The 27,888-nt window shown below is 37.0% G+C and overlaps 1 protein-coding gene across 5 annotated transcripts; it reads left to right on the forward strand.

Annotated features, from left to right (window-relative positions):
• Positions 1–27,480, forward strand: fubp3 (far upstream element (FUSE) binding protein 3). 5 transcript variants are annotated; one of them, XM_067484466.1, is made up of 19 exons: positions 1–155; positions 7,969–8,080; positions 10,501–10,534; positions 12,066–12,115; positions 12,259–12,330; positions 13,169–13,226; positions 14,027–14,189; positions 14,724–14,822; positions 15,073–15,177; positions 16,044–16,146; positions 17,989–18,089; positions 18,384–18,513; positions 22,296–22,456; positions 22,745–22,818; positions 22,960–23,036; positions 23,455–23,511; positions 23,664–23,714; positions 23,831–23,958; positions 24,858–27,480. In XM_067484466.1, exons 1-19 carry the CDS (start codon positions 63–65, stop codon positions 24,864–24,866), a joined length of 1,677 nt encoding a protein of 558 aa, XP_067340567.1. In that variant the 5' UTR covers positions 1–62; the 3' UTR covers positions 24,867–27,480. The 5 variants fall into 5 exon arrangements, with proteins under 5 accessions (XP_067340567.1, XP_067340568.1, XP_067340569.1 ...); XM_067484467.1 differs by having other exon boundaries at positions 10,504–10,534; XM_067484468.1 differs by lacking the exon at positions 23,455–23,511.
• Positions 27,481–27,888: the final 408 nt, after the last annotated feature.

Below are 27,888 nucleotides of genomic sequence, written 5' to 3' on the forward strand. Positions count from 1 at the left end.
TGGACTCGGCACGTGTGCTGTTTTTTTTTTTTAAGTGTGGCTCTCAGCTGCCGAGGCGGAGGATGATGATGGCGGAGCTTGTTCAGGGACAGGCCTCGGTGGCTCAGCCTGGAGCGAAAGATGACTTCGCAGACACGATACGTCGGGTCCGGCAGGTAAAATGCTCCCTCAGCCAACACTAGCGTGTGCTTCCGAGCACACACAGCGTGTCTGTAAGCGGACCCGGGCTGGGCTTTGGTCGGGCCACCTCGGACCCCCCGCCCCCACCACACACAGACACAGATAGACACACTACAAACACTCCTCATGCAGCGAGCAAGCTAACGTGTTATAGCCGAGGCAGCACAACAGTTAGCTGAGTGGACAGATTAGAGTTTACACAGGGCAGCAAACGCGTCGGCTTGTGTCAAAAGTGCCCAAACGACCGGACAAGCCATGTTTAACTGAAGACATTAAAGTGTTTAATGATGTCGAAGTTTGTGCAACTTTAGTAAGTTAGGTCGACACATTGCAACCTGTTGCCAAGTCACAGAAGTTGATGCCAAGTTAGCTTAGCGTGCTAACTTACAAACACAAGTTTGATGCCCGGCAGCTTAAACCACAACGTGACTAAATGTAACAATTGCTTCGGACACGAAGCACTAACAAACTAGCAGTGTGACATGCTGTCAGAAAGCTAGCTCGCTCCTTTTTTAGTTGGCTGTAGTAGAACTGGTTGTTGCCCCAGTTCTAACGAAAACTAAGAGCTTAGGCAGTAATCACACGCAACGCTCGTGTTTAAATCCCCTAAGTAACTTAACTTAGCGGTAAGTTTGTTTGTAAGTATAAAATTCAAACTATATTGCCGATATTAACCAATAAAAAAAGCTAATATAGCTTTGGTTAGCCTGTTAGCGTGTGTGGCACGGTGTGTCTAATAGAGTTGGAGCTAGGCCATGTAATGTAACGTCATCTGTACAAATAAGCCCCCCTCCACTCCTCCTGTTGACCTCACTTGGATTTTTCCATAGCTGACGGGGAAAAATATTCTTACAAACACCACCTGTATTTTCACTTTAACCTCTTAAGCCTAATGGATCTCGGTGTGAGATGGTTCCTGTAGCAGGTGGTCACTGTAGCTAGGCTGCCATTAAATTAGAGCTGTGTGTTAGTAGTTTGGTAGTGTAGTCTACAAATTGGACTTTAGTCATGCAGGTAGTGCTGTAGCCACTTCCTGTGTAGTTCTATGAAAAACGCAGTATATTATCTCTGGATGTTGTAATCTTAGTTTGATGCAAACAAACTATAAAAGTCGCATTTTAATCTACACTATTCTCAAATGTAAAAATATAGGTCAAAGGCATTGCTTAGACGAGTACAATTTGTTGAACACACATTAACAAACGACATAGTTTGACTACTTCGCTTTCCTATCAGTATGTGTAGTGTTATTTTATTTAAAAACTCTTTGCTCATACCTTATTCACAAGAAAGATCCAAGAAAACAAAAAGCTGTCACTTAAGGAGGAATACTTCCCCCTCTGCTTCTTTGCAGTACCAGCAAGTATAAAGGATCAAGATCAGACATGAACCATATTCTTGTCATTAATTTCAGAAGGCCATAAACCATGATATTACTAGTCACAGATAAATGTCACACAGTTGCATATTAACACTGATAAAAACAGTCATTCTGCCACATTTTTATTTTAACTGACTGTAACCCATGTGAGTATTTCAGAAAAGAGAAGTCATCCCATCGTTTGGCATGGTGTCGTATGACATTTATGTGTCATGTAATGACGAGGCCAGTGGTGAAACATAGGAAGTAGAGGCCTTGTTATAATGCATCTCTGTTGTATGTATGGTGTTTGTTCCCACAGATACAGTGTGAGCTGTCACCTGGTACTCCCTGACAAGGCTGCACATTCTGAAATTGCTTAATAGTATAATTCGTACTAGGGCTGTGCGATTTATGACCAAAAATTGAATTTAAAAAAAAGGAATAAAAAGTCTTATTGTGCTAGAGAAGCAATCAAAACATGGAATGGTCAAAGTTGTTACACTAAACTTTTAAGTGGGTTTGTTCAGCACAATTAAGTCTTTCAAAACGCAAACTGCTTGTGTCTGTTCACCTTCACTCTCCTTTGTGTGTTCGAGTTGTTACATTGCTGCATCTGAGCCGTACGGAAGAAAGCTAAGTCTTGTACTGCTCATCAGGCATAACATTATGTAAAATTGAATGCAATCAAAGTGTTTCTATTGTTTTGGCCACCTCATTCATTTCACATATGACCTCTTCTTCTACTCCAGTATGACTCCAATACCTACTTTGACCTCAATAATAAACACATAGTAGAATTATCACTTGACAGTTTCAACCTAAAAACTGAGAAATTATACCCTGGAAAAGGAGAATTAATGGCAGAAAGATTGTATTGGATTGCATTAAATTACACAGGAGGTCATAATGTTATGCCTGATTGGTGTATATCGTCATGTTGCAGACCCCAATTCATATTAAGGTTTTATAAAAGCAAAGAACGCAATTGTGTAAACTGTAACTTTTCTAATTCACATCTGCTCAGTTTGTTTTCAAAATGCCCGTGTTTCAGTGTCATTAAATGTACCCATCGAGATCCTAACCACACTCCTTTATTAACCATTAGTAAACTGATAAAATGCATAACTTCTTGTAAAACATAAGTTACATTGTCAATAGGTATGGTGTTCCCAAATCCTTCATATAAAATATTTCATTTGTGTGACTACATGTCACATAAAATAATGTATTTCTAGACAAATCAGAAATAAGCACTTAAATTATGAAACCTGACCAACAGTAGGTTTTTATTCTAGAAGTGGGTTTAGGAAAAAGATTATAAGCAAGAATTAAGTTTTATATTGAAGGCCTGTCCACTCCAGTGATATCAAAGTATGTCACTCTAGGATAGACAATTTATAGGTTGGCTGGAGCCTTAGCCAAAAAAAACACTTATTAATAAAAGGCCTTAAAGTATCAAATTATCTTACATTTAGCGTGAATGGTGCTTTAGGCTGGGACACTTAAAGCTGACAAAACAAGCAAAAATCTTGAGGCAAGAAAAAAATGATTAAAAGCCAAGTGCTATGAGAAATAACGTTTGCATTTTCGAGGCAAGTGCAAGATAGGACTTTTTATTGTAGACCTGCATGAAGTTGTTTAGGCAGGGAGGTGCTGTTGAGTCGACCACTCTATAGTTAAGGGGTTAGCTTTGAAACTGATGCGGGGTGGCTACTGGAAGCCAGTTAGATCTGAAGAGTGGTATCATGCGTGTCCTTTTTGGCTGATCAAAATTGAGACTTGCTGCTGCATTTTAGATTATCAAGGGGTTTTATTGCATGTTGGTAACCTTGTAAGCAGGGCTTGCTGGTTGTTGAGTTGCATATTCAGAAAGGTAAGATGTGATCTTTCTAAAGTTGTAAAGGGCACATCTGCTTGCACAAGAGACTGAGGAGATGTGGACAGGAAAGCTCAGGTGGCCAACAATGAAGATCCCCAGATTTCTTGCAGACTTGGTGGCAACATCACTTAGGATCCTAAGTTGATGCTGATGCCATAATGTTTTGAAGGTTTGGTTGGGAAGACAAGAACATTTGTCTTTGACAGGTTGAGTTAAAGATGTGTCTCTTTCATCCAAGCAGAGATGTCAGAGAGACAGATATTAATGTGTGTGATGAGACAGTTGAGTCATCCTGTGGAAATGACAGGTAGAACTGTGGATCACTTGCATAGCAATAACAAAAAAGTCTAAGTGTTATATAAAAAAAAACGGGGACGTACTATAGCTGGAAAACCAGAAGAGGACTGAGACCTGTTGCACACCGTTGTAGAAATTGTGAGAGAAACTTCACCCAGACAGGTAAGACCTTATCCAGGCCAGACCTGTACCAAAGATGCCCATGTCAGCGCAGACAGGATCTGGTGGTTCACAGTGTCAAAGGCTGTGGATAGATCAAGTGGGATTATGGTTGAAGACTGAGCTTCAGATTTTGCAGCCTGCAGGGATTCCACAACTGTCAGTAGTGCCGATTCAATAAGCAATTTCCCTCTGGGATAAATAAACTTGTTTGAATCTTGAATGTACTTTTTAAAAAATAAAAAATTATAACAGTTAGTCTTTGATGAAAGCTAGTGCCTGGACATGCTAAGGAAAATGCTTTGCATTTGGAAAATGTGCACTTCCTTTTTTGATGGGCGACTGTGGCACAGAAGTGTCTTTGAGCAAGACACTGATGCCCAACTTAGTTTGTCCCGGTGAGTGTTGGCCACCTGCATAGCAGCTCCTCCATCGGGGGTGTGTGTGAGTTTGTGAGTGAGGTGGGTGAATAAGAAGCAGTGTAAAGTGCTTTGAGTGTCAGTTGGTAGAAAAGCGCTATATAAGTGCATTTACCATGTTGAAACTGACACAAATGTAATTTTTTGCTAGGCGATCACTGAGTCCTTTGCCTAACTAAGGAAAGACTGATAGTTAAACATCTCTAAACATTTATATAATCATTTATTTCTGTAAACACCTACATCAAGAAATGCTCTTGCTCTAGTCGAGAATGGGAGGATGCTTATCACTCAACTACTTGTATTGGTGTAAAAGTTATTTCAATGCTATTGCACATTATTTTCCAATAAATACCTAGACTTTGGCTGCCTGACATAATCTAATTTGTACCGCTAAAGTTTCACAGTTATCTGAAAATATTGCATAATATTAACATAATCATAAAAGATCTATAACTTTGTTTGTCAATCCCCAAAACATGTCACTCCTTAGTTTGCTTGCAAACTTCTTATTTTCAAAGAGCATAATTTGAGTAGATCTGCCCAGGACTTAATCTACAGCTTGCAAGTGAGTTCTGAGCCTGTATCTAAAAGTTTCTCAGACTGGTAAAATTTGGAAGTAAAAATACTCTATCCTACATTTAGTCATTTAGCAGACTCTTTTCTCCAAAGCGACTTACAAGTGAGGTACAAGTCCTATCAGAAAATTCTTTACATTTCATGAGATGCAAGAGAAGCAGAAAGGCAGTTTATTTTTAATTAATTAATTTTTTTTAAAGTCTTTAAATAGATTTAAGTACATAGGAAGGTCCGGAAGAGTTCTGTCTCCGGCAGTTTTTTGAATATTGGGAGTGAGTTTGCTGAGCATGCAGAGCTTGGTAGCTAATTTCACCATCGTGGGTTTAGTGAGCTGAAGAGATTTGCTTGACGTCTTCTGTGCGGGGATGGGACCACTAGACATTGTTCATTGGCAGAGGGCACCCCACTCAGTAGCTTTAACAAAAAGGTACATTTTGTCCAAACCATATCTTTTTAAAGAGCTCCATGTTTTTAGATGTAAGACACATTTCTCTTTCTATCTCAGATAACAGCTTCCCATTTTAGCTGCTTCTAATCATTGTTGTTGCTAGTTTAAATATCAAGAAGCAGAGCCCCTCTCACTATCAAAAATTTTTTCAGTGGCAGGACCTAAACTAATAAGAACAAATGAAAGCAGTTGTTGGGTCTTTGCGATCTCTGCCGGTATATAATGAAACTGGCTTCAGCATTTCAAAGCTGTGTATAAATCAGATATTCTTAATGAGGCGCTAATTCAACAAAATATTTCTTTTTTTACTTTTTATACTTTCTTTGGTACAAACATTTCATAGTCTCAGATTATAACACATGTACTGCTGCCTCTAAAAATAAATGTAATGCATGAACTGTTTTGCCGTGTCACCATTCATACTGATATAAACACTGCATTTGACAAAGTTACTACTAATGCATAACTTTATTTTTTTTAAAGAGCACACAGTTCTTAATAGAGAGCAAAATAAGAGGCCTAAAGTACATGTAATTAATGCATTTTAGCTTTTAAAATGTAGACATTTTATTTTTAAGACTGTGTTTTTTCTGGAATGTTTTTGTATAGGCACTGAAATAATAGAAAACTGAAAACTCTGAATTAAAAGAAAAATAATAGGAAAGACTTGTTCTTTGTCAGCGGAAAGTTGGACAGTCAGACCCCAGTTAGTCTACTAAATCTCAGCTGTTTATTGGTCTGTGGTCACTCATACTGTGTTTTAATACAGCGAAGAATTATTTGTTGGTACTTATTTTGCTTTTAAACAATAAGATGAGTCTGACATTTTTATGTTGGACCATAACCTTAAAATGTCAACAGAAACTATATTAAAAAAAGGTACCCAATGCAAATCTATTGCAGACACATGCACAGGTTTAGGAAGATACATCTTGCATTATCCACCTTAAATGAAGCAAACTCTTAATATTTTATAAGTATTGACTTCATTGTCATTGTTTTGTTTGGCTTGGCATGTATGTACCTAAAGCAATATCGTGAAAAACAGCAACCCCACACCTGGTTCCTTTTCTCCCTTCTTGTTTCCACTGCACCCCTCTCAGTTGCACTGGTTGGCTCTGAAGTAGATAATCATCCCCGAAGGTGGTGGAAGACTCTAATTGCCGTCGCTATATTTTAATATTGTGAGGAAAAATTCTAGTCAGGCACAGATGTCAATTTAGTGTAATTTTCTGAAACGCTATATTTTTGTATGGTGAAAGAGGTGGCAGATTAACAGGGAGTGGAAAGTGCTGTTGGCGTGTTTTGGCAGTGTTACTAAAGATTTAAATGTCCATCACTGCAGAACATTAGCATGTACTTTGGGTCTGCAAGTGTCTGAATTTGAAAATAGACAGATTGGCTTTAAGAAAAGCTGTGATGCAAATAAATGCCTGCTGCTTAAGATTGATCAGTAGTATTAAACTTGAAATGTATGTCTCTAAGCTAGAACTTTAGAATTGGCCAATCGTTCCTGGTGCAACCACTTACCATAAAACATTTGGGGCTCAATGGCCCTGAAAGTCAAAACTGTCCAAATGACCAAGTACTGGCATCACGCATATAATCCTACCTTTTTTATTATTTGATTACATTGTTTTACAATTTTGGCTGGACAATGCTAGATAAAGTTATTACACAGCTGCTTGTGTGACATTTGCCATTTGAGGTCTTTGCATACTTTAGTGAAAAGACTTGGAGTAACGTATGAAAAAAAAAAAAAGAAATATTGGTTGCAGCACTAGCATATGAAAACACCTTAACCTTACCTTGTATAAATTACTCAAACCTACAGAAACAATGTAAATCTGGCACAGTTTTGTTTTTGTTTTGTTTTTTTAAATAAAAAAAACTCATATTTAGTTAACAAAATGTATTTAATATCTAGCAAATTACTGATGTCTAAAACATTTTATGGCAAAAGAAGAATTTGGGTTGTACATATTTATATATCCTCCTGCTCTTTCTACAATCGGTATTGATATTCCGCACTTGAGGCTTAGATAATGGGGCTGAAAATTTCTTTTTGTGCTACTGCTTTAGGCATAAACCTGTTATTCCTGTCATGACTTTGAGACAATTGAGATGTTGCCATGATAATCATTTGTTAGTGAAAGCATGAAAAAGTTACTCTAAAAGATGGCAAGTGATAAATATTTTTGCCATATAAGAACTATAGCACTGTGGATCATGCTGCTGTATTCTTGAACAGTCCCTCCAATAACTGCTTTGATCGCAACAATTAATTCACCAATCCCCATAAATTCTCTGCAACCTTGCAATTAACAACAACATAAAAAAAATAAAAAAAAATTTATTTTATTTTTTTTCTTCTTCCTTCTAGAAAAGCAAATTAGACATTTTAGGCTGCCAAATTTTAAAAGAAGGTCTGCAAAATGCTGGAGGCACTGATTAGAATAAATGAAAATGTAACCCTGCACAATAGATGTCTTTGTCAAGGCCCAACTTCTCAAACAAGAAGTAAAGTGACTGTTTGAAGCCTTTGACGATAATGTCTTGGAATTAATATGCATGTTTGAAAAAATGTCACTGCTTAACCACTTTGCTCTTTTATTAAATATGTCCTGCTGTGATGTGTCTCCAGATGGCAGCCAAGATTGGAGGGGACCAGATGCCCAACTTGAACAGTTCCTCTCCAGTCCTAGAACCCTCTCTCTATGGCTTTGGAGGCCAAAAACGTTCATTAGACAACGGCGGTAAGCTTCCAGTCTACACATGGATACTTTGTATTTTGCATGTCTGCAAAATGTTGGTTAATTTCACAAGCACCCTGTCTAATGCATCGGTTTTTATTCTGCATAACATCTACGTAGGTGTCTTCTTAAAATCATGTTGCTATAGGTGAAATTTTGCTGAAAGTTGCTGTCTTTGTTCATTTGTCAGATTTTCCTCCAGCCAGATTTTAACCACATGTCTGGGTTGATGTGGAACTGTTAACTTAACGGACAATACATTTGTTTCATGGCTGTGTGCATTCATTTATGAAACTCAAATCTCAGAAGGCTCAGAAGAATTCACTGTATATAAGTTGTTATTGTTTTTATTATAATCCATTTCCCAAATGTCTATTTGTTAAGGTATTAATCTAGTTTGAATTAAGGTTAATACTGCTTTATGGGGTGATAATAAAAAAAGCTTTTAAAACTACCTTTCATCCCTTTCACAATCTTTACCAACATTGGTGACAGCAGCACAGTTGTCTTCACTTTTTATTTTATAATCTATAAGTTGGACATTTGTGTTGTTTTAAAATTGATGCTATCCACCATAGAAACACAGTTTGTAGGAGAAACACTGTTATCTGCAAAGTGAGAGCATTTTTATATTTTTGTTTGTGTGGAGTATTAAATGTCTGAAACTGCAGTGTGTATTGAAGCATTGTCATTCTATCTCTCTGTTTTGCACAAAAACAGATTTGATCCATTTCTTACCCGTAAAGTGGAAACATGAGTCATTTATTCCGTCCTTCTATTATCTTGTCACACTTGTTTGTATGATATTTTAGCCTTGAATAAATGGATAGATAAATTGTATGCAATTTCGGTTTAGGTTTCGGTTTGATGCACTGTTATTGTTAGCAACAATTTAGCACAGTTTTTGTCAGCCAAGAGTGTACCACAGTGTCAGGGAAATAACAGAAATTGTACATGTACTGTAGGGCTACAACAACCAATAACTTAAATTAATTTTAAAGAAATTGTTCTTACCAAATGCAATGCTTGATAAGTTGGGTCTATTTGCATAGTAGGTGAAATGGAGATGAATCAAAACATTCTGCTGCAGCCTTCTGGTGACCTGAGCAAAGCAATGAACCTTAGATGTAACATGTGAAAGGGTGGGTGAAAAATTGTGCTTAGTGGGCATGTTGACCCAAAGGTTTAGGGAAATGTGCCTTTTTGTATGTAGGTCTGTCAGGATTTCATGTTTTGGGAGGGTCCTGAGAGATTTTCTGGTAGCCAGTCAAAAACTTCACGACAAGATTTGTAACGGAAAACACGAGTTGTTTTAGCTCATGTTGAATTTGGTACAACAAGTAGTGTTTGACTACACAGTAAAAATGAGAACCAATGAGCATGTAGTGCTGCATGTTTTGTGATCTTATTAGAGCACTTTGTATGTTTGTATGAGTTGTGAAATACACATTTTAAAATTTTAGTAAATTGGTATTCTGCATCTGCAGAGAAATTAAAGTTGTTAAAGGTCATCCAGTAAAAACACCCCAAAAAACTTTCTCAGAATTGTAGTGGAGTAAAAGACAAATACTCAAGTAGTCAACAAATACTTCAAATGTGCACCTTTTTAGTAAATTGATTTGTCACACTGTAGCTATTTTGATTCCCAATAGTTGCAGGTTTTAGCTTTTAATAATGGTTTTAATGTCTAAACCAAAAGCATTAATGAAATGTTCTCAGATATTTACAATAAAACATTAAAAACTAATTGTTTTTCTAATTGTTACTATCATAACTATCAAAAAATAATTGATCAATTAATAAAAGCTATGTGAAGATACATAGCACCTCCACGTTTTAATTATTAACTGGACAAGTATAAAAGTACTTTAAAGGCATTCACATTTTTGCTTGCAATCCTGTCCTTGTATGAATTCAGTACACCTCCTTTTTTATATTCATAGCTCCTCCATTCTTAAGCGTTAACCCCAGTGCATTTCCAGAAGAAGTGAAATCAGTGCAAACAACCATAAAATTGATTGAACCTGCTAGATATCAACTCAGGTGCTCACGTCCATGGCAGCACATCCTCCACTGACCCTGCAGGACCCTTGCTTGGTGCTACCTGTCAAAATTCAATTCAGGACCAGCAGCCACTGACCCGGCTCCTGCCTCTCTTTATGAGCAGCTCTGACTGAAGATCTCACTCATACTCTTGCAGGCCTGATTTCCATGCTGGTGAAAGCCCCCCACTGTGGGTCAGACACGAACATGAAGTATTGGCATAACAATATCCGTCTGCTCCTATACCCTCCAGCCCCAACTCTTTCTTTCTCCTTTTGCTGCTTTGTTTGCAATCAAGTTGGCAGATATTTTAAATGTTTATTTAAAACCATAATCTCAGATTATGTCTTGTTAATTGTTTTTTCTCTGGTTTCTTTCAGTAGGGAACCATCTTGGTGCAATGGTACATCAAAGGTGAGCAGAAGTGTTTTGTATTTTCATTGAATAATTCCTGGGCCATTAAAGTATTAAATTTGCCGCTCAGTTAAGTAGTTTTGAGATTCCATTGTTTTTGCATACATGAAATTTGATTTAAAACATAAACTCCTTTGTTTTACTATTTTACCATATTACCAAAATAGGCATCACATGTACATAAACTATTGATTCATTTTGTTTGCTTTAAAATTTTTGCTTGTTGTTTTTACACTGGGGCTGCAGTGAAGTTCATTTTTCTTTTACCGTTTTTCTTTACTAAGACATTTGAAAGGTGTCCATGATAGCAATTTTTCCCACACAATTGACTACTTGCAGATACCATGTACTTATGAGTAGTAAACTGGTTTGCTTCTAGTAGTAGTTGCTGGACAGTGAAATTCTCATCATCATCATCATCATCAAATCAAGATGATGAGATACTGGCAACAACTGCTAGTCCAAATGGTAGTGTCGAGACTCTTGAAGATTTTCAAAGAGTAGACAGTTGATGCTTAAACATGGTTTCCACTGTCTCAGATTTCTAGTCGCTGACTGTCTGGAAGGTGCAGACACCTGATGACTGGATGTTCCAAAGTAGACAAATCCTTTGAGAACAGAAATTTTTGCATGCTATCCTGCCAAAACCAATATGGAGGCAACCAGGGTTTTATAGATGGAGCACCTTTCACAAAAGAGGAGGAGCACAGATTTTAGGTGGGAACATGGATGGAGATATGCAGACAACATAGACTGTAGAGTCTACAGTCTAATATGGATCTCCCTCAGTTGTCGCCAATGTCACAAACATGTTCAAAATAATCCTGAGGAATATGAATATGACTGTTAGCAAACTATGCTCTGCTAAAGTTTTACTGTCAGCTTTGCTTTTGTTGTCAGCTATATTAAAAAAACCATAGAGACTTTCCACTTCTACCTACCTGTGGAGGTTAAGGCAGTTTCGAGTTCACAAAGGCAATACTGCACCAGATGCCTGATTTTGCTCCTGGCATCAGGACATTGGCTATTGGTGACAAATGACCATCACACTTTATGCAAGCTAACAAAATTACATATGCCAAATAAAATTTTAATATAAGAGAAAACATTTTCACTCTTGATGCTCCAACCAGTGTGTTATTTCTGCTTAAAAAATGGCCATTACAGAGTAAATGTCTGGCAAGCATCAATTTTGGATTTGAAATAACAAGTTCATTTGTTAAAAATTTTCATTTATATTTTTCTTTTAAATAAAATCTAAATGTACTGGGTTTTGGCTTCTTATAGAGATTGTATAATTCATATCTCTGCTTTGGAATTTACTTTGTTTAAATGGGTATAATTTAAATTAGTCTTTTTTTTTTTTTTGTTTTTGTTTTATTGATGCAATCATGAATCTAATCGTGAGTTGCAGTCCAAATAATTTCAGCTTGAACGTTTTTTTGTATGCGCACATACATTTAAGCAAAATTGACTTTGAATGGTTTTTAATTTTCTTATATTTTTGTTTTATCATATCCTAATCTCACAGGGCTTTCACAACAGAAGACTTCAAAGTGCCTGATAAGATGGTGGGATTTAGTAAGTAGCCCCTAAGACCATTAAAGTCAGTACTAATGTTTAGTGTGTAATCTTTAGTATTGATGTTCTACTCAGTATTCTGGTCACTGCATTGTGACCAGTGGTAATTCAGAAAGGGTTAAGTGGTCTTTTCCTCTCCTCAGTCATTGGAAAAGGAGGAGAGCAAATCTCAAGAATTCAACTGGAATCAGGTTGTAAGATCCAGATTGCTTCCGGTAAGCTCTGACAAAACACATTATTTAAACCCACCTCTTTTCGCTGCTGGTTGGAACTGAGAGGCATTAGCTAATGAGCGATTAGTCGTTCCTAAGCTGTATGTCTTTATCTGTAGGTACGCACAAACACATGCTGCTAACTACATGTCAGAATTGCAGCCTTGCTTCCCCAGAAAAGTCCAGGTCATCACTTTACTTTGCCCTAAACCACTAACTCCTAACTAACTAAATAAATTGGACCAAAAGAAGGGTTTTGGCCTTGTACTGGATCGTTTTATGTGCATTATTTTCACTGTGTTGGTATTAATAATAGAGATAATGTTGTATAGCAGTACCAGTCTGGTAACTAAAGGGTTTGCTACAAGACTGCATTGGTTGGCCATATTGGCAAATGTTAGGCGTTCTGTTGATTTGTGTTTGTAAGTGGCTATTGATTCTTTTTTTCTTTCTTTTTTTTTTCTTCTGACTCGTTATTTTTGTGATGTGCTTATTGCCAATCAAACAGATCAAGTGATTAAATATTTCTCTCTACTTCAAACTCAAGATTGTTGTTGCAGTAGACATTTCCTCTGTACTTGTAACAGGATCTGTTCATGTTTTTTTATTTTTTGTTTTGTTTTTTAAATCAAAGTAGCATCCACATCTTTCAGAAGCTGCCAGTCGGCGCAGCTCTGTATGACCCATTCATGTGGTTCAGGAACCCTTCAGTGTAGTTGATAATATTGTTATCACAGGCTTACCTGGTGCTACACACATCAGAAAGATCCTTTGTGGGCTACATCAGTAACAATTACGTTGTGGTTACTGTTATCTCTCAAAGGTTCTCATTCTGTTACAGACAGTTGCGGCATGTTGGACAGGCCCTGTACATTGACTGGAAACCCAGAGAACATTGAGTAAGTCTAAATACTACTTTTGTTTATAAGTATTATTAGTTTAATATGTAACAATGTATACACTGGTTCAAGACAGAATACCATTGTTCTCCTTACTAAAGAGTGTGAGGTAACGTCCCACCATGTTAACTAGGGTAGTCATGCGCCATCTTGTGAAGTCTAACTTTGCCTGCTACAGTTGTTCACATGGGTTACCTGCAAATCTTATATAATATTTTAGATTGTTGCTTTCCAGTTGTAAACACTTAATACAGTGCCAGTCTTCTCAGCATATAGATTGCAAGTGTGCATGTTTGTAACTAGTCTTCAGTACACAGTGTTGTAAGATGCAAGTTCAATGACAACTGAAGTGAAAACGACATATTTCTACACTACTATTAAAAGCTTTGATGCATTGGACTTTACATGCTGTACCTCAGAAGAAAACAGTCCAAAAAGTACTTGTGTATTGATTCGTATTTAACATGAATATTGAACTTTAATTTTTCTTTATAGCCTTCATGTACTGTTAATTTCCAAAAACCATCTAGCATTTTGAATATCAGCAACAGTGTGACCTAACATCATCACCAAACACTTTTTCTAGAAATGGCTTTATGCATTGTTGTAAAGATTCTTTTCAAGGGCACCTGATGTTTGTAAAACTCTGATAAACAAGGTTTTCTATCTAATGTAAGGTTAACATCCTGTAAAACTCTTTCAACATGTAACAAAGAAAAATGTGTGGTAAAAGGTTTTTAGTCAAGGATCTGTAACTGTTGTGAAAAATGTGTTTCTTGGTCTCTGCTCCACCCTTACAGGCAAGCCAAGAGGCTGCTGAGTGAGATTGTGGAGCAGTGTCGGTATGGTCCAGGCTTCCACAATGACATGGACGGCAACAGTTCCATCCAACAGATTCTTATACCTGCAAACAAAGTTGGTCTGGTCATCGGCAAGGGAGGGGAAACCATCAAACAACTGCAGGTCTGGTAATCGGCCACACCGAACATTTGGCTCTTTGAGTAAACTTGTCCTTTAACAACCGTATTTTTCTAGTCTATTATATAAGATATTTTTTAAAAAGTATTTAAAACAATCCATGTTATTACTCAGAGCACAGTTCTTTTTATTGCAAAAATTAAATGCAACATTCAGCTTATTTTTAGTTGTACCTAGGCGCACCATCCTGTGCACTAAATACCCACCAGGGCACCGATTTCACTGCTGACAACCGTCCCCAACAAATGTTTTTTTTTTAATGGCAGTTCTCTCTTTATTAGTACCTAAAAACCCTCAGGTGTTTCATATGGATTTTTTTTTTATTCATTTAGGGCATCATTGACATTTTTCCCCAACCATTAGCTTTATTTGAACAACTGTTTGATTCTCTTTCTTTTTTATGATCTTTCATGACTATGCCAAAACAAAACTTGAATTTGTCCAGCTTTGAGTGAGTGTTTTGGACTGCAGTAACTCCATGATGATGGTTTCTGCTTCTGTCTTACTGTATCCCTCCAGGAAAGAACAGGAGTGCAGATGATAATGATTCAGGATGACCCCATGCCCACTGGAGCAGACAAGCCCCTGAGAATTACTGGGGATCCCCACAAAGTGCAGGTTGGCCTTAGAAGGGCTCAGTGTGTGCCATCGTCTTTCCGATTGACACTCAGTTTTACACATTTTATGCCATGTGTCTTCTGTTATTTTAAAACCTTTTTGTTTTTATTGATCGACTTTTTCCTAGGATTTTGTTTTACTTCATGTAAATCACTTATTTATTTATTTATTCATTCATTCATTCATTCATTCATTCATTCATTCATACATACATACATACTATTGCTATGTCCTTAAATCTTATTTGCAGCAAGCCCGTGAACTTGTGGTGAAGCTAATCCGGGACAAGGACCAAGGAGACTTCAGGGTTGGCAGGGCAGACTTTGGATCCAAATTGGGTGGAAGTAGTCTGGATGTAAGAACCTAATTTTTGTGTTTTTAATGCTGGACAGCCAAGTTCATGCTGATTTCATTTTAGTCAAAGAGAAATATTTGATTATTTTATTCTATCATCAAACTGACCTAGTTTTAGCTTTAGGTGTCCCTGATAAACTGACGACTCAATGACTATTCATTTCTGCAACAGTAAAGTCACAACATAGACACTTAATTTAAACATACTCTACATAAAATCAATAATAGTCTCATCATTAATCACTGAATGTCACCATCACTGCTCCTCTAACCCCCTCTATCTGTCATGTTATTCTAGTTTAGTCCTGGTAGAGGGAGGGGTGGGTTAAGGAATATGGGAAGCTGTCAAACAGAAGGTCCACCAGAACTTGCCTATCTTTAAGATTTGTAGTAATTTGGGCTAAATGGTTAACATAAACTTGCCTACATACAGACACTTAATTGAGCAAAGATCAATGGCTTTCGGCTTGTTCCTTAAGGGGTCACCACAGCAGAACATGTTCCACAGGTTGATTTGGCATTTATTTTTACACCGGATGCCCCTCCAGCAGAAAGCCTCCCATTTTATCTGGGCTCGGGCTGAGTGGGGCTTTCATTTAAGCATGTTCACAATAATTAACAATTAGTTAGCATGCTGACTATGATTAACATGACGGTGAACAATAGATCTTAGGCAGAGCTCATATTACTATTATTCTGTACATTAACAAGTGATGTCTTGTCTCACTGGGGCTCCCTCAGTGAAATGCACCCACTTGAGTCATACATTGATGTGTGTACATAGTTTTAGTAGGTTTAAGATAGCCCCAATTAATCTGCCTACCAATCAGTCGTTTGACCACTTATTCCTCTGTTCTTTTTGTTCAGGTGCCTGTGCCCAGATTTGCTGTCGGCATCATAATCGGTCGTAACGGGGAGATGATCAAGAAGATTCAGAATGATGCTGGGGTCAGGATCCAGTTCAAACAAGGTAGGAAGATGATGCAAAAAGTTGATGTGCGCTTACTCAAATGTAATTTCAAATTCGCTATTAATGATATACTACTAGTGTCTGCAAGAGATGTGATAAGTCAGAATGGACTTTGTTTGTTTTTGTTTTTTTCCCTCCTCCATGTGTCTGATGGTTAAGATAACATTAACATATATATATCATTAGCTTGCAATGCTAACCTCTATCACACTAGGCAAATGAGCATCAATTATGGTAGTGATAGTAATCTCAAATTTAGTTTATTTAAATCTAGTTCTATGAAGCCCTTTGAAGTGATTTTTCAGTTATTCATTAGTCACTTTACAGTTATGGAGAGAGAGCCATGGTACACATCTGCCGCGAACACATTTTTATAGTTTGTTTAGTTTTAGTAATTTTAGTTAAGGATAAATTTTGACCATGGACAAATTAGTTATGTTAAATTTACTGATCATAAAGTAAAACATTATTACACACCCGGTAGGACCATTTTATGCACTCGCATCAACAAAGTAACAGAATTTTTTTAACATCAGTCCTTGTGTTTAAGAAAAGTAAATAACAGATTATATTCTGGGCTGCATTGTCAGCACAGTCGATTATAGTGAGGAGCCTCAGTGTTTTGAGTTTCAAATTGATTGCAGCATTAAATTCTTTAAAAAGCTTGATATTAATCTGTTTGGCATAATAATCTAATTGAATATTAATGAATAAATGGGTGAGTTCTTTACATTTGTTTTGCTGATCAGAGCTGGTCATCCCATCCAGGCATTTTTCAGTGTGTCACACAGGACACAAGGGTAATTACTACAAAAAAATTTAATTGGTGTGTTGTTCTCTGATCACATACAATATATCCTTCAGTTTCCCTTGTGGTTATTGACAAACGGTTAGATGAGTAGAACAGTAATTGAAAAGCTTCAAAATCTTCACTTTATGTATGTACATAAAGGCTCCTGTTAACATCTGCTATCAAGTATTAATGTAGCTTTAAGTCTAATAAAACTGATACGACAGCATCAATGAATTCTGTGCACCTGGAAAAAGTATTTGTTTCCATATCTATTTACTGTCATCGGTTTGGGAGGGGGAAAAAAAAAAAATATATATATAAATATAAATATATATATATATATATATATGTATGTATGTATGTATGTATGTATGTATGTATGTATATATATATGTATATATGTATATATATATATGTATGTGTGTATGTATATATGTATGTATATGTATGTATGTATATATATGTATGTATATGTGTGTATGTATATATGTATATATATGTATATATATGTGTGTGTGTGTGTATATATGTATGTGTGTGTGTGTGTGTATATATATATATATGTATATATGTATATGTATATATATATATATATATATATATATATATATATATATATATATATATATATATATATATATATATATATATATATATATATATATATATATATATATATATATATATATATATATATATATATATATATATATATATATATATATATATATATATATATATACATACATACATACATACATACATACATACATACATATATATACACACATACCTTTTTATCATTGGTCTTCTCTTGGAGTCTGACCTAATGATGGCACATACAAAATGCAGAGACTCTGACCTTCAGATGAAGTTCACAATCAAGAATCAAGTTAATTGGCTAAAGGAAATGAAAACATTTTGACTCCTGATTCACAACTCGCTTTTGTTAAATTCAACCTTGCCCAATATCAAAAACTTCAAAACTTCTTAAAATGTCACTTCACAGTAAATATGGTGGTGAAAGACCTCTGTCCTCTTTTGTTTAGATGATGGAGTCAGTCCAGACAGAGTTGCTCAGGTGATGGGTCAGCTGGACCATTGCCACCATGCAGTCCACCTCATCAATGAATTGGTTCAGACAGCTCAGGTATTTCTTCAACTTTTGTAATAAAAGGCACTTTCACTGAATTATCAGATGATAAAATCGAAACATGGTTTAAATGTTTTTCCTTTAAGCACTCTTCATTAATTAGGACAAAGTTTAAATAAACTGTTTGATTTCAATCAGCAACAATTTAGGGAACAAATGCTGCCTTTTGCTACATTTTAGTACCATTTAATTTTCTTTGACCAGAGGAACAGATGTTTACAAGATGGACCAGTGGCACCCACAAAATAATTTCTATTGTTGACTTTTTAAATTCTGCTTCTCTTCCTATAGGAGCGAGATGGATTTGGGGGTGTTATGGGGCGTCGAGGGCGAGGTGACTGTAGCATGGGAGGGCCTGGAGGACTGCAGGAGGTGACATACCCGGTACCTGCTGACAAGTGTGGCCTAGTGATTGGCAAAGGTAAATGTTAATATTCGTTTTTAGTAATCACATTTTTGATTTCAGCTATTTAACCATGTAAAAATGTCCAAGACTTGTTATTTCTAGCTTGTACATAAAAGTTGACAAAAAGTGTGAGAAAGAATACACAATTCACCAAAATGGACATTTCTCATGAGCAAATATCCAACTCAACAGATTGCTTTTCTCCATTAATACATGAACCCTGTTTAGTGAAACTGAAGAGGGGGTGAGTGACCACCCTCTTATTCTCCCTTCAGGCCTCATGTATACAGCACAAGTGGCATTCATTGGCTTCACTAAGGGCTTAATGACGGAGATAATGCGTGTAATGTGACATTAATTGTTAAAGGTGCATAATAACAGCCCTCAATCATGTGGAAGGCTGCCTGGCATCTAATGAGCGTCTTTCAGCCCAATAGAGTGCAGCAAGGGAATGAATAGGAGGAATTAGCTTATTGGCTATTCATGCCCACTCTATTGCCAGCTATTTAAAAGTCATTGACCATTGCATTGGAAGGGTGTGTGTGTGTGCGTGCATGTGTGCGCAATGCTGGTGGGTGGGGTCAGAGAGGGGGGGCTCTTTACCTAAGATAAAAACATGGCAATAGAAATGTCAAGTGGCTTTTGTGCATGTAGTGGGGCGAAGGAAACAAATAAACCTGGGCGTTGCGTCCCCCTTTCTGCACATTAGCATATGAAGTGGGTCAATATGGTAGAGATGGCGGTGGGTCTGGGTGCTGTCAGCCGGCCCTTAAAGGGTGCAGTGATTAATATCTTTACGATGCCATATGCAGCCCATTGCCCCACTCTTTTGACCCCCTATACACACACACGCACTTACTCACACTACTTGATGAATCAAACCACCCACCAATCTGCTGAGGCTTTACTACAGCTTTGAATTCAGTGCAAGAGCCATAACAAGAATCCTACATCTTGACTTACTTAAATCTAGGGTTTAGTTGCAATGTTTTCTAGGGAGCATTCAATCGTATCTCAGTCCTTTTTAGCAGGTGCAGTTGGATGCTGCTTCAAGGGTCAAGAATAATCTTTTACACTGTACTCATTGCTATGTTTCAAAGTGGCAAGACACTGAACTGTAAGTTGCTCCTGGTGGGTCAGGTGAAGACCTTGCATGGCAGCTGCCCTCAGCGATCTGTGTGTGAATAGATGAAGAGCAACATTGTAAAGCACTTTGGATAAAAGCAATATATAATCGGACCATTTATCATGTAAAAAGTACCAAAAGCAGTGAAACGGCTATGATGAGTTTTCAGCAACAGTTTGGTAGAAAAATGTGTACCAAAAATCACAAAACCATCTGATATTTTTTTATTTAATACCATAGCAGTTTTTTTTCTTGTTTTTCTGTACAGTAAAACCAATAAAACAGAGCACACCATGAAATCTGTGCTCCCCTTTTTTAATTAATTTGCATCCTAACATTTTTGCCTGACAGATTGTCCACATCCTGAATATATTCAGTGCCCTTTTTGGCAAAGAAATTAAAAAAAAAAAAAAGACTAAACCAGTTATTTATTTATTTTGTTTTTTAACTTTCTGGCCCTAGACTTACTGACTCTACAAAAAGCATTCAGACGAGTACTGTTTGAAAGTAAACATTTAAACACAAAAGTTCATCAAAGATCCTAAATTTATCTTTTAGGGGGAATAAGTCTTAAAGAATGGATGGTGTCTTATATTTAGTCATTTGAGTAGATTTCCCTCAGCCTTGGTTTCATGTGAAGCAGCTGTTGCATGAGTAATTTCACATTTATTTTTTATTTTTTATTGAAGTATTGAGTTGTTCCCCACCAGCAGCTAGCTAGTCCCTTGGCTTTGCCCTGAATACTGTCACCAGTTGCACTTTTGTGCTCCATCCTTTTCTCCAGCTCACTAAACCAGTCTCATTAATAAAGCCCATATTATCTTTCCTCCCCACAGCCCAGTCCATGAAATGAATAGTCAGGGTCTTCATTGCTCTCTGCTGTCTGACTAGAAGACCTCATAATGGCTTCATTAAGGCAGAAGTTTCATTTGGTTGACAATGAGTTAATGGCCCATGTGCAGTCTGTTGGCAGCAAGGAATAGGCTACGGGAGGAGGAGCGGTTTTTGATGAGCGTTTTCATTCAGAGGTCAGCCAGGGTCATCAGTGTGTCAGCCACAAGTGAACAAATGTGTAATTGATGTTGGGACAGCCCTGGTGTCCCCCCGGGAAGCACCCTGAGCCTTTCTCGTTCAGATTGAGAAGGGAGGGGGACGGTTGTATGGCCCAGTTCACTCCCTCCTCTCATCACAGAAGACAACACAGTTGAGAATGAAAAGGGTAAAAGAGACAAACGATATCCCAGAAGGAGGATACGCTTCAATTTTGGCCCTTTTCTCCTGCCAGCTATGTTTCATTTCTCCCTGCTGGTGTAATTGCTCTCCCCACACGTCGGGAAGCTGGCATCTGATGCAGAGGAGGGGGTGGTGTGCAGGAGATGTCTCCTTTTGTTTCCTGATTTTGCATGGATGTTACCACAGAATGGTAGATAAGTGGTGAGACACATGCCGGAGTCTTCATAAGGTAGATCTACCACATTAGCTTAGTCGATTGAGTCTGTGACTCTACTAATACTGCGCGTTCGGTTAATATAGAGATGTGAGGGAGTTCCACGTTAGGCCTTGCCATCAAGACTATTTTGGAATTGGTAAAGTTAGGTTTTAAAATACCTAACATTTTATGGTTAATTACATTAACTACTGGAATTGGCGGCTTTCAGGTTTCCTTATTGTGTTTATTCTAAGGCCCTTCTGTGCTATCAGTGATATATCAAGGTGTTCCAGATATAACAAACTAGATGTTTATAATAACACAATGTTGCGCCACATAATTCTGACACCAGGGCTCTACTCTTTGTACATGGTTTAACGTGTTAGCTGGATTCTTTTTTTGAGCATGATCCCAGATCTTTTGGTTCTTTCAAATTCATGTTGAGCTTGTCTGGACAACAGATCCATAAGCTCAAATCTAATCAGGAGTGGATTTTTGTTTTTCTCAGGTTTAGTAAGTATAGTTAGTAAGTGTAGTAACTGTTTAGTAAGTAACAAGATAATACTCAGATTTCAATGTTGTTGGAGTAGGACATCCTTTCAACTATGGATTCACTGTTTTTACAAGAGCAAACCATTGAATGGGGCTGATTATAGAGATGTTATTAATCTATTCTGACCCACATACTGTTGCATCGCACAACACTCTATAAACTTTATAACATGTTTAACTATAGCCGGCAGCAGTCTTGACATTCAGGGCTGTAGTAAGATGATCAATAAGTTATTGTCCATATGGGCGTATGCATGCAGCTTTTTTTCTGTGTGCATGACTGAGGGGTGGGATAACATAATTCAGAAAATAAAGGAATGTCTTATTTTAAATTCATTCATCCACAAAGAGCGCAACATTTACATGTCCTAACATTTTAAGTCAAAATGAAGAACTTGTTGGCAAACGATTGCTTATTAACACATCCAGCAAAGAACCACCATCCTTCATTTGAAATTGTGTCCAGTAATAACTTTATTGTTTTGGTGGCTTAACGATGAGCTGAAACTCACTACAAACCTGAGGCAGCTGTTGATTTAAGTGGTAATTATGTGTAGGTACATCACATTGTGTGAGCTGTTTTAGTCAAATTTTTACTTTTTCACTTATTTAAATATTTATTACATCAGCTTCACAGACATTTTTATTCCTTTGTCATGTCCGCCATAAACATTATCTGATGTCTTCCAGGTGGAGAAACCATCAAGAACATCAAAGAGCAGTCTCGTGCCCATGTAGAGCTACAGAGAAACCCACCACCCAACACAGACCCCAATGTGCGCATCTTTTCCATTCGAGGCACCCCTCAGCAGTTGGAGAAAGCCCGCCAGCTGATCGATGAGAGAATTGGGGTAGGTGGTCTGGCTCCAGCCCCCGGTACTCTTCTCCCCCCCACCCAAATCGCTTTGTCTGGCTTGATATTCATGAGCACACATGTCAGTGTAGGGAGCTGCTGGGGTGAGCTAGCTTGCTGTGGTCCTGGTGGCTGGAAGGATGTCACCAGAGGTTAAACATGAAGAATCCATCAAATGGACTTAATGGAGTGCATCAGCAGCCAATCTTGCCCTCTGACCTTGCCTGTTGGCTCCCTTTAAACACAAGTGTGGTCTCTCACTTGCTCTTTCCTTTCTCTGCTCCAGGGCCCAGGGATGGGAGCCAACAGCAGCTTTGGTATGAATCCCTACAACCAAGGACCAGCCACTCCTCCTCAACAGTAAGGTTCAATTTCTCTCCTCATTATGTCACACTTGATTTCATTTTTAATGCATTACTGGTCAAATTTTGATTATGTGACACGGTGAGAAATAATTTGTCAAGTGTGCATCTCTCATTGAGTTGTTTATTTTGGCTGCAGTGGGCCTCAGACATTCATGACTGGAGGCTGGGGTACAACCTTTCAGATATGGCAGCCTCAAGGCCAACAGGACCACAGTGAGTCAATGGAACAAGAATGCTTGAGATTTCAGTTTTTTTTTTGTGTGTTTTTGTTTTTAGGCAAAATTATCCTCAAGTCACATGAATAGATTGAAGCATAAAAATATAACATGGCTAGATATCTAACTTAATATAAAACTACGTATATGAAGTTTTCCCCTATCATTTCATTATCCATACACTCAAAACACATCCAGGCAAATTTTACATTTTCATGTGTTTAAAGTTTTGTGTAGACTGGGATGAGACAGTCACATTCCCTGTGGCTAACCACATTTTTCCTGTATGGACAGATTTTAAATCTGCTGTCGATGGAAATCATTAAGAAACAGAATTGTATATGAAAGCAGAAGGTGAAAAAGCAAAAGCTTAGCTCGCTCTCAGTAAGTCTGGTATTATCTGTGTCTGGTTTCAGATCACAATGGATCCCAGACGGGCCAGATGGACTGGGAGCAGTATTATAAAAAACTGGGCAAGTGTCGATCAGAAAAAAAAGAATATTTAATAACAGACTTGAGGCCCAAGTTCTCTATTAGTTTGGTTTAAATTGATTTATCCTTTGCTGACGTACATTTAAACATTGTCCACACCAGCTTGTGACATGTCAGATACTTTTGTTTACAGGTCAGCAGAACCAAGCCCAAACCTCTGCTCCTGAATACAACAATGCTTGGGGTAAGTGCTTGTGGAAGTGTTTTATAAGCACACCATGAACAGATCACAGGATTGGTTCGACATACAACCTAAAATCTTTCTCACTGGTGTTTTTTTTTTCTTTTGCTCTGCTTTAGGCCAGACAGCTGGTCCTGCTTCTCAGCAAACCTCAAATCCTGACTACAGCGCCTGGGTTGACTTCTACAGACAGCCAATGGCCTACTTTAACCAGGGTGCACAGCAGACGCAAGCACCGGGCCTTCAGGTGAGAACATGCACCTCCTCAACATGTTTCACAGCTGCTTTCGCATCACAGATGTTTATGAATTTGTTATTTTTGAGTAAGCCCGCGAAAAGGCCAACAATAAGTCTGCAGTAATTTAAGGTGACATAGTCCAGTTTTTGCTGATTACATTGTAAACCCATTTGAGGATGTACCATTTAGTGCTGTTAAATTATATAGTGAGGTTTATCTGTTATTTAGCATTGCTTCATTGATTTACGTGCACATACAGCTCTATTAAATATTTGGAACAAAAATTAAAGATCACAACCTGCATTAAATACCAAAGGACTGCTGTACTACCAGCACATTATTCAAACAAGAACAGAACTAAACATTGAATCTATTAATCTTTTCACTTTTTTTGATCATCAGTGATTTATGTTACTGCTGAAACAAAAATGACAAACACTTGTTTGTTACGGTTTCTCACATTACAGTTAGCTACTTTCCTTGGTCTTGGAGGATTAAAAATTATCTTTCGGATTTTTTTTGAGACACAAGCTATTTGAATATGATCTTTCGCTGTAGTAAATTATTTTTAAGTATTTTCTACACAAAGCAGTAAGATGAGTTACAGTCATAAACAGCAGTCAGTGGTTTTCAGTTGTGTATTAATGCTCATTTGGTGATCTGTATTGTCATATATCCTGTTGCTGTAAATACAAAACCACAAGGACTACGTTTTTCATTTTCACCAAACATTTTAGTCAGTGCTGCTGTGCTGTTAACTGTAATAGGATCAGTTCCGTATTGGTCATTTCATGGGATCTTTTTTATTTATTTATTTTAAATTAAATGTTACTAGTTGTCATTTGGGTGAATATGGTACAAGGTGGGTAACGGACTGTTTTTGTTTTTTTGTTTTTGTTTTTTTACAGGACCATTAGAGGAGATGCCCAGGTTAAAGACTTGAATCACTTAGATGATGAAAACGACCCTTTTTTAACAGATGGGGTTCTAGATTTGCAACGCCTTGAAGACTTTTTTTCTTAGTGAGAAACACTAGCTGTAGAATGACTTCTATGATAAAGTAATATTTCTAAAATCAGGAACATTTGTTACTAAATGCTTATGTACACGGTTATTTTGAATAGACAGTATCTGGGATCCCTTTTTGGACTTGAGAGAGCTGTTTTGTTTTTCTATATTTTCCTGTCTTTGACTCAGATTGTACCGCCAAAACCAACCCATGAGTTGTAACATTTCAAAAGGCAGTATGGTCTATTTTTTTTTTTTTTTTTTTTAGTTATATTGAAATGAAACCATAATTATGTGCTTAGCAGTCTTGAATACCATTTGTCATATGTCATGAGATGTTTAAAGTGTGTTAAAATGTTTTCCTTTTTAAATAATTCAGTGAAATTAAACTGTGATGTTTTGTTACAGGAAATGTATTTTTGTTACAAGGTTTAAAACAGGATTAGTGTCAGCCAGTGGCAATAGTTCGAAATTTAATTCTTGTTGTGCATTGTATGCTGTTTTTCATTGTCATTTTATTGTACTCTGGTTTAAAAAAAAGGTGCAATATCTTATTTCACTTTTGAAAACAAAGATGGGTTCTCTAATATTTTTGACAGACTTTTAACTTGTAGTTTTAAGATGCTTTTTTTATTTTCTTTTTTTTTTTCCAAATGAAAATGTCATGGATAATTTATTACAGTGATCTGATATAATAGGATTTAGGGGGATGTTGCAAATAGCTGTTTTGCCTTTGCTACCTTGTACAACTATGTATATATGCGCATATATTTGACTGTTAATTTAAAATATATATTTCATATATACTATATAGATTTTCCTCCTGTGATCAATCGAACAGGAAAATGGTCCCTCTTTTTCTGTTCTGTTTTCATACTGAAAATATTGTGACTGTGTGATTTGAAATTTGATGTTGCATCTTGTTATGAAGTAAACTAAGAAATGGATTTTTGTGTATGTTCTGTACCGGAACTATTCAAGACTGCTAAGCCGCTGTTCTTCTACCTGTGTAAAAAGATAATTGATGTAGGATTTTTGTTTTAAGTATAATGATCAAAAATTGACTTATTTGGTACCTCTCAGTTCACTAACGCCCCACTGAGCCCTCAATGTGGACTCAGTGGGACGTTGGACTCAGTCCAATGCTAATAATTTTTTAATTAATTTTTTATTTCTTCGTGTGATCTAATATAAATGATGCATCATTATGGCAAATGATTCTGGTATTGTCATTTCTTAATGAAAAGGGATATAATTTCAAAATGTCTAATTATGGTGTTTTTTTTTCCTTGTGTACAGTTAACCCTGTATTAAAAACATAAAGACTACCTTTATTGTGTACTGATAAGCTGATTTTCTGTTTAGTAACTTTTATGGAGCCTTTGGATGTATTTTGTTGTATTATAAGTTTTGAATATTCAGAACTTGTCTAAAATTATGAAAGGTCTATTGTACATTCTAAAAGATGATCTATAGACCAACTGTGTTTTCATGTTTTATAAGCAAAAATTATATATTTTCTATAGTCTTGTCAGTTTTTGGATTCAAGATTTCTGCAGGCCTCTCTTGTGGTTGGGTTATACTAGTTGCTTTTTAAGGTTGTCTCCACTGCTACACTTGTCATCGGTTTTGTCAGACACTTGGGAGTAAAGCATCACTATGCGGCTCATGTGTAATGGCGAGTTTTAAATAGTTTGTCAAGTATAAATTGTATCAAATTTTATACACGGTGCATTCTGTTTTAAGGTTTCAGATTAAAGTCATTTGCTTGCTTTTGTGGACGTTTATAACCTCCAAAAACATTTAGTAATTTCTTTGAATTTAAAAGAAATTGACTGTAAATGCCTCTGCAAAATTTTCTGAACCTACATTTGAAATCAGGTTATTGATGAAACTGTTACAAAGTCAGGAAACGCTATCAGGTGTGATTTTTGCATTCAAATGTTGGACCTGTAGTTTGGACACTCCAGAAGCATTCATTTCCATCCTAAATTTCAGTTAAATCATATGTACCTTGAACACATTCATATGTCGCCCCAACCAATGTAATACTTCACACTTTTCCTCCTTGCACACTTCCCAGCTCTACGACGACCACCAGCACCATGTCTTGCCTCCTGTCCAGTGAGATGTTCCTATCCACCCCCTCTAGAGCCCCTCCAGCTTTGTCACCTCACATCTATGCGCTCACCAGGGAGCCTCCTGCAATAGTGGACCCTGCGTGGCCCCGTACCAGCCTCTGCATTGATGCTGTGCAGCTGTTTCCAAATCCAGGCCTTGATTTCGATGATCCTCCTCCTTTTAATGCAGCATCCCTAAGGACTCTCCTGAGCTGGTGGTCCTCTGTGGAAAGCCTAATAATTTAGTTGTTTTGGAATCATTGGCAGACTGAGGTTCAGATGTATGATTATTGATAAGATTCTTTAACATTCATGGACACCTTTCTCCCTTGCTGTTTGGGACTGTGTTGTTTTACTGGATGTATTTAATGTGCTCAAAATATTAAAGTTGGGTCAAAGCATAGAGACTTGGGAATGTACAAACCTTACTGGCTTTATTGCAATCGCATAACCACAATTTAAGGCCAAATAATCTCTGACATTGTCTTAAGAAAAGCACATTACAAGATTTAAAATGTTAATTTCAGATTTCATATTTTACTCACAAAACACATTTTCTAAGAAAATGATGCATTGCTGTAGATTAAAGTGCTCAACAGACAATAAAATAAAGTCAGTTGTTTTACTTTAGACACTTAATATACATTTATCTATTTTTACAATATAAAATTTAGGCCATTTACCTGTAATATTTTTTGCTGTACTTAAGTAAACTCACTGACAGAACCAATCACAATAGCTCCTCTTTAAACTGTAGCAATGAATGTTTTTATTTAATCCTTTTGTATCTGTTACAACAATTCAGTTTTCT

Source organism: Channa argus, chromosome 18 (assembly GCF_033026475.1).
Source record: "Channa argus isolate prfri chromosome 18, Channa argus male v1.0, whole genome shotgun sequence".
Lineage (NCBI taxonomy): Eukaryota > Metazoa > Chordata > Actinopteri > Anabantiformes > Channidae > Channa > Channa argus.